This window comes from Leishmania donovani, chromosome 31, assembly GCF_000227135.1.
Source record: "Leishmania donovani BPK282A1 complete genome, chromosome 31".
Taxonomy (NCBI): domain Eukaryota; phylum Euglenozoa; class Kinetoplastea; order Trypanosomatida; family Trypanosomatidae; genus Leishmania; species Leishmania donovani.
The window spans coordinates 1,003,695-1,010,429 of NC_018258.1; the positions used below are offsets into that span (position 1 = coordinate 1,003,695).

Below are 6,735 nucleotides of genomic sequence, written 5' to 3' on the forward strand. Positions count from 1 at the left end.
AGCGAGCCAAGAGGCAGAGGAGAACGGGCACCGTATCCAAAAAGGCCCTATCGCTCACTCGAGCACGAGTGCCAATGCGCTTGTTGTCCCGTCCAGCGTGCCCGCTTCTCCGCCATTCAACACGGCTTAGCCTCCCTCCCCCCAACTCTACACCCCCTCCACGCCGGTCACAGGCCCCCATCGCGTGGTGCGAAGCAGCCCTGCACACACGCGTTACAGCCGTGCACCGACTCAGTCACCTGAGCGTGGCCGCTGCCTCACACTCTGCCCGCCCGCCTCACAGCCGCGCCCACTAGTGCCGGTGGCCACCTGGCGCATCCTTCCCTCGGGGTGGCCTCAGGCTCCCCACACCAGTTGGCAGCGAGGGACGTGGGTGGAATGCGCTCGAGCCACGCTGGCACCTTGCACATCATGTGGATGGCGCAAGCGTGTTCGCCGCCGCAGGCACTAGGCCATGCCAGAACCAGAAGTAGCTGGGCATTGGCAGGGATAGAGGGGGTTGTGCTTGGCCGCTCCACCGAGTGTGGGGGGAGGGGAGGTGCACCGGACGCTGAGATACGACGCGCTGAGAGGTGTGTGTACCCTCGTCATGGGAAGTGGAGCAGAAATGAACAAGAAGGAAAAACGCCATACCCGGAAGCAGGAGGCAAAGAAGAAGAGCGGGCACAAGGAAAACAAGAAGACGGATCGTCGGTGAAAGGCCGAAGCATACGCCAAGGTATAAATGCTGTCCTTACCGGAGCCGGCCAAAAAACCGCAGGATCGCGTGGGCTCCCGTCAGCGGTACGAAGCCCACGTTACCATTCCTCGCCATCTCTGGAGAATATGTTTTCGCGTCCATATGATACCTGCGGTCTTGATTTAGATGCTGGTCGACGGCTTTGCCACCTTGATGAAGGCGCCGGAGATGTAGTGGCTGGTGCCGTAGAGGTCGGCAGGGTCCATGCGGCGAAAAGTCGGCCGAACGCATTTACCCGCCTCGAGGACGCAGTTCTCGATCTCTTTGTTGGTGTTGTCGCTCTTGAGCGGAATTCCGCGATGGCAAGGGCCGAGATGCTGATGAGCATTCTGCAGTTGCTGGTGCTGCAGGGAGGACCAGTGCTCGTACGGAGTATAGATGTCCAGCGTCTGACTGTGCGTAAGGGACGAACACGCCGTCGCGGAGGAGGCGGAGCGCATGTACTGCTTGAAGGCGGAAATCATGGTGGGCAGCGCAGTGTGGGACTGCGCCTTCACAAACCGGTCCGTGAAGATTACGCGACCACCAAGGTCACAGCCGTCAGCAGCCGCCAGAGGGGTCAGCTGCGCACTTGTAGCTCCAGAGGCGGGCAAGGACAGCTCCGATGAGCTTTTCAGTGCTCTTTGACTGAGAGAGCGGGTGAGGCTGAGGTTGGCAACACTTCTGGCGTTGCGGTGGCCAGAGTCCGTGTGGGATGCCTTGCTTGAGCCGGACGGACTCCGGCGGAAGGACAGCAGTGAGTGCCAGCGACTACTGCGGTGGGATGGGGCGAGGGAAAAGGAGCCGGCACTCACAAATATGTCCGGGGCGGTGTCGTCGTCATCAGCGTGTGTGGCCGCAGTTGCACGTGCGGCGTCGCTGGCAGGGTCAGCGACGCCATGCGTCGGGGTCGCAAAGCCGTTCTCAGCAGAAGGAGCGCTCAGCGAAGCAGCCTCGCTGCCGAGGTTGATGGGGGCATCAACGTAGGCCTCGTCTAAACCCGACTGCACCGAGGCCTCGGATACGGTGGAGGTGTTGACAAAAGAGGCCGAAGGGGGCCCGCGCGCGACGAAGGCATTGTGCCCGAGTGAGAGCGATGCTTCCGGCATTGCAGCCGCTACGGCAGTGGATGGCAGGCGAGTATGCAGCCCACACCGTGGAGACGACAGAGCAGATTCAAACTGGGATTTCTTAGATTCGCTACTCGAGCCTTTGAAATGCGGACGCAGGGTGCGAGGTTCTAGGGGGAGGGACTCCAGCAGCGAAGACCCGTTTGGGCATAACACCTCCATGAAGACGGAGTAGTCGACACCCCGTGCCGCGGCACGCCTGTCATCATCGTTGTATGGAGCGCCACCGTAGCGTTGCGCCACCGCGTCCAGCGGATCGAAGACGCCGGTTTCGTTGCGTGAGTCAAGGGATTCGTCCGCGCCGCCAGGAAGGTCGAGAACGGCAGTGCCAGGCACCGCCAAGGCCTCAGGGTCCTCGGGAAGTGGAAGTGGCTTCATCTTCAGCCCTTGGCGGCGCTGCTCGTCGCTTCCATGTCGGAGGATGCTGTTGAGACGCGCAATGCGTTGCCGCTCGAGGCGCGCTCGCGCATTTACGTCATCTGAGAACCTTATACCGAGAGGGGCGTACAGGGGCATTCTTCACGCAGACCAACGAGGAAACCGATTCTGAGAGGGCAGCAAGCAAGGAGGCGGAGAAACGGTTAGGGATACGGCACTTGAAGCCCTCCGCAGCAGCCCACTGACTCCCGTGCAGCTCCGATCCTAGTTCCACGGTACTAGCGGAGAAACAACGAGAGGAGGGATCGCACACACACACACACACAGAACACCCACACGCAAACACTCCCCCCTCCCCCACAAACAAAGAGACGGATAAACCGTCAACACCCTACCGTGATAGTGGTAAACGAGACGCCAAAGGAAAGCTGCCAAGTCGCACGAGAAGCGTCCCAGCAGCACAACACAATGCGGGGATAAAAGCACGGCGGGCCGGAGGAGAGCGCAAGCGAGGGATACAAACAACAAAAGGAGGGGGAGAGTGCAGGTTAAGGCGCCGAAGTCCTCACAGATAAGGAAGATGAAACACGTCTACACAGTTAACAGCAGGGCTTGGTAGAGGTGTCGGTGTGCGCGCGCCTATCTGTAAGTGAGCGCCTTTATCTTCGTGTACAGCCTTCTTTGCTACTGCCTTTTCTTCGCGCTGTTCCTCTGCACACAATGCAACGAAATAAAATCAAGGCTTCCCTTCTACCCTTCCACGCACAAACACACGGGCAATGGTGTCAGGGACTTGTGCCTCCTCAGTTGTGGCTGTGGCTGTGTGTGTGTGTGTGAGTGTATCACTCGAATGAAGCAGAAAAAAAAAGAGAGCAGGGTGGGCAGGAAATCGGGTGTATATAAAACGGCACTTCCTGACCGATGGTGACTGGTGAATAGCGGCTGGTGGGGGGGCGGTACAGACGAGAAACGGGCACACACACACACACACACATGCGCGCCAGTAAGTCCAAACGAAGGAGTAAAAATGGAAAACGCGAGAAAGCAAAGCAAGACAAACCGCAGCGGGGCGATCCAAGAAGAAACTGCTCTCCGTTGTGTGTGTGTGTGTGTGTGTCGGTGGTGTGTGCCAGGGGGAATGGGCAAAGAGGAAAGAGGAGGGAAGAAAGTGAAAGAGGCGTCAGAGAGGGCAGGCACATGTACACAGAAACAGGCCCACATACAGGAGAGAGGGGTTAGCGCGAAAAATGGTTCGAGGGGAGAGGGCCATCACTCGGCCACCCGAGAACAGCGGTGCGCACACGCACATGAAACGCACGTGGGGAGGGCACCTCCGGACGTTTGGCGATTTGTTCTTGTTTTTGGTGTAGTGGCTATACACAGGAAGTGGTAGTACGATACCTCGCCTCCAACGTGCCCTTACGCAAGTGCTACCCCATCGCCGTGCCCACGCGCGTCCGTAACTGCCCACGAGATTAGGCGTCTATCGAGGGGACAGAAGCACGGAGGGAGTTGAGGGCGAGCACAAGGCGTTACGGATTCCATTGATGAGACTTCTTAAAGGCCACTGCCGTTCGTTTTCGTTTCCATGACTTCTCTTCGCTACCACCGTCACAATATTCACCACTGAGGCGAACAGTAAAGAGGGAAGAAAGCGCCTCCAATGAGAGAGCAGACGAAGGAAACGCTCAGTGGCTCTTGCGGTGTGTCGCGTGCGTGAGTGCCTATGCGGCGGAGTTCCCGCCAAAGAGGACCGCGCGCAAGTAGACAAACAAGAATGGAGCACAGCCGCAAGCACAGACAGTTGAAAAGGGTCGGTGGATGGGAGAGCGGGGAGGGACTGTACGCCCGTGGAGGACCTGCCGGACAAAGTAGCGTCTCGTGAGAGATGGGGGTGTGCATGCGCGTGAGAGGGGAGTGGGGGAGTGGGCGGGCGTGGCATGCGCCGCGTGCGGTAGCGATCGAAGAGCAGAGCGTGACGAGAACGTCAAAAGGGAGAGGCGAGTGCGGACGTGCAGCGAGGACGCCGCGGCATGCGGCGACATACAAGGCAAACCACATCACTGGACTCGCCGGCTTTCTTCGAGGGGCGCTCTTGCTGTTGTTGTACCCCCTCCCCCTCCCTCACGGCGCTTCGGAGTCGAAGCGCCCGATTGTGGCGGCGGTGGTGGTGGCGGCGGGGTGGGCGGGGGGGGGGGAGTAGCGCAAGAGGGGTGCTGGCCGTTGTCCTCGCCGCGCCTACTGGCGCTTTGCACGGAAGCGCTGGCGCCGTGACGGGACCAGAATAGTCGTGGCCAGCGGGCACGGGAGAGAACGCGCACCTCTTGCGGGCGTTGAATGGGAAGCACAGACACCACAGACACACAAACGCACACGTACGCAGAGGGTTTCTAGACAGGAGAAGGAATGCAGGAAGAGGAGAAGCCAGCCAATGGGTGTCGTTGGCAAGCGGAGCTGTGTGCCCGCAGTCTCCCACGTGCGCGCTTCCCTGTGAAGAAACTGTGTAACGGGCAACGCAAATCAAAACCAAGTAATACTTCGAAAGCCGCTAGTGCAGGCTCTCCGTCGCATGGCGCGACACCAGAACGCACGCAGACCCACTCTCCTACGAAGGGCAAAGGAATAGAGGGAGGGCAAAACAAATAGACGGCGACGTCCGCGCCTCTCTCGTTGCGCGTGTGCGTTCCCCTGTCGGCTTGTGCGCGAACCGCTATTCGGAACGCGAATCTTGCCCGTGAAGGGTGCTGGGCGCGCCCTCCTTGTAGGCACGGAACTGAAGGTGCCTTGAAGCAAACCAGTGCCGCCGGTTGCGCCACTTCAGCACTACTACGCCGTCCTCGGCCGCGGCAAACGCATCGGACCCCTTGGCCAGCGCCTCGGAGGTGACCGTGTACGAGCTCAGCTTGTTCAGTTCGACCTGGGTCCACCGCATCCCTGAAGCCGCCAACTGGGGCACAAAGAAGGTGGTGAAGATGATGTCATGACCACCACCCTCCACAGCGAACTCCCAGACGACCACTTCCGACGCATTCACCGGAAACACTCGCGTGCATTCGTGCCCCGCCGCCAGCGTCACATACTCCGTGGGAACCTCATCGTTGCCTTCAGCGGAGGCGTCAGTATGTGCGTCCGTCCTCCTCGTCCTCCGCGTCCGTCGCGGATGTTGCGGGTCGTAGCCACTCAGGCACTTGCCATCGTGGGCCTTACAGCGGCACTCGCCGCCGAGAAAGTGTGGAATATACTTTCTGTCTATCATTGTTTCCAGCGTGGCGAGAGTGTCGTGCGCGCTCACAAAACTGATCTTCTTCTGGAAGGTTGCCGGCAGGACGCCACGCACAAGAATAAAGGCGTAGCGGACGAGACTTGGCGAGTTGACGCAGACAATGCGGTGAATTCGGTCGGGGTAGTACTTGAAAAACATCTTGGCATTGTCACAAAACATATCGATAATCGGCCTCCACAGCATCTTCAGCGTAAGCCCCTTCATATCGTATACCATCGTCACAGCACCCTCGGAGAAGTCCCACGCGGGTGCCGCTTCGTCTGCGGTGTTTGAAGTCAGTGCCCGCCCTGATAGCGGCGCCCCGCGCTGGATGAGCTGGTAGAGCACCAGAGACTCGGTCACGCTGAGAATGTGCACCATGTACTCCCACATGACATCCACATGCGACTTGCCAACGCTCGCCATCTGCTTTAGCTGTCGCATGAGCTCAGCCTCATCAAAACTGTCAATAATCATATAAAAAACGGGGCGGCCATTCTTGTCCCAGTAGTGAATGCCACAGGTGAGCCCCTGCGCCACCCCAGCGCAGACGCGGTCGATGCGCTCACCAGCCTTACGCGGACTGTGCTCCAGCGCCCTGCATACATCTTCGGTAGACCACCCGCGCACCGAAAAGGCAGGTGGGAAGTGGCTCTGCTCATCGAGGCGATTCGCCGCTCGATACGCCACGACTTCCTGCATCATGGCAAACGCCTTCTGCACATCCCACTCCCGAGACATGAGAAAGCTGGTGCAGTAGAACCACATTGGGCCGTGATCCGGGCGACGCGGCCCGGCCTCGTCGTCGCCGTCTGCCTCCCCTGAAGCTGCACCGGAGGTCGGCGGTATCAGCCGCAAGTACGTCTCCAGCTGAGGCGGCAGTGGGTCGTAGCGCTCCTTCATGAGGCGTATGAGGGCTTTGATCTTATCCACCTGGTCTCCCGTGAGCGGGTGTGTGTCTGAGTGCGCCGTCAACGCCTCGGAGCTCGCACCGTCTGCCAATGTAGCCATTTGTTTATGTTCGCGTAGAAGAAAGCGTGGCTACGCCGCTTTCTTGGCGATGATGCCGTCGTGGCCGTGTGTCTGTGTATGCGTGGGTAGAGACGCACATACGAGTTCATACCCTGCTGGGCCGCCAGCAATCGCGAGGGAGAGAGGGAGGTGCGCGGAGAGAGAAAGACACACGCAAGGAGGCTGTTCGATGGGAGGCAGAACAGCACGAAAAGGCTGCCCTGTTTCGCGAATAT

The 6,735-nt window shown here is 59.5% G+C and overlaps 2 protein-coding genes across 2 annotated transcripts; both read right to left on the reverse strand.

Annotated features, from left to right (window-relative positions):
• Positions 1-861: 861 nt before the first annotated feature.
• Positions 862-2,364, reverse strand: LDBPK_312080 (hypothetical protein, unknown function; the record flags this gene model as incomplete). The annotated part of the gene is made up of 1 exon (XM_003863248.1): positions 862-2,364. The coding sequence occupies one exon, from the start codon at positions 2,362-2,364 to the stop codon at positions 862-864; it is 1,503 nt and encodes a 500-aa protein (XP_003863296.1).
• Positions 2,365-4,936: 2,572 nt separating this feature from the next.
• Positions 4,937-6,499, reverse strand: LDBPK_312090 (hypothetical protein, unknown function; the record flags this gene model as incomplete). Its single annotated transcript, XM_003863249.1, has 1 exon — positions 4,937-6,499. The coding sequence occupies one exon, from the start codon at positions 6,497-6,499 to the stop codon at positions 4,937-4,939; it is 1,563 nt and encodes a 520-aa protein (XP_003863297.1).
• Between the last annotated feature and the right edge of the window lie 236 nt (positions 6,500-6,735).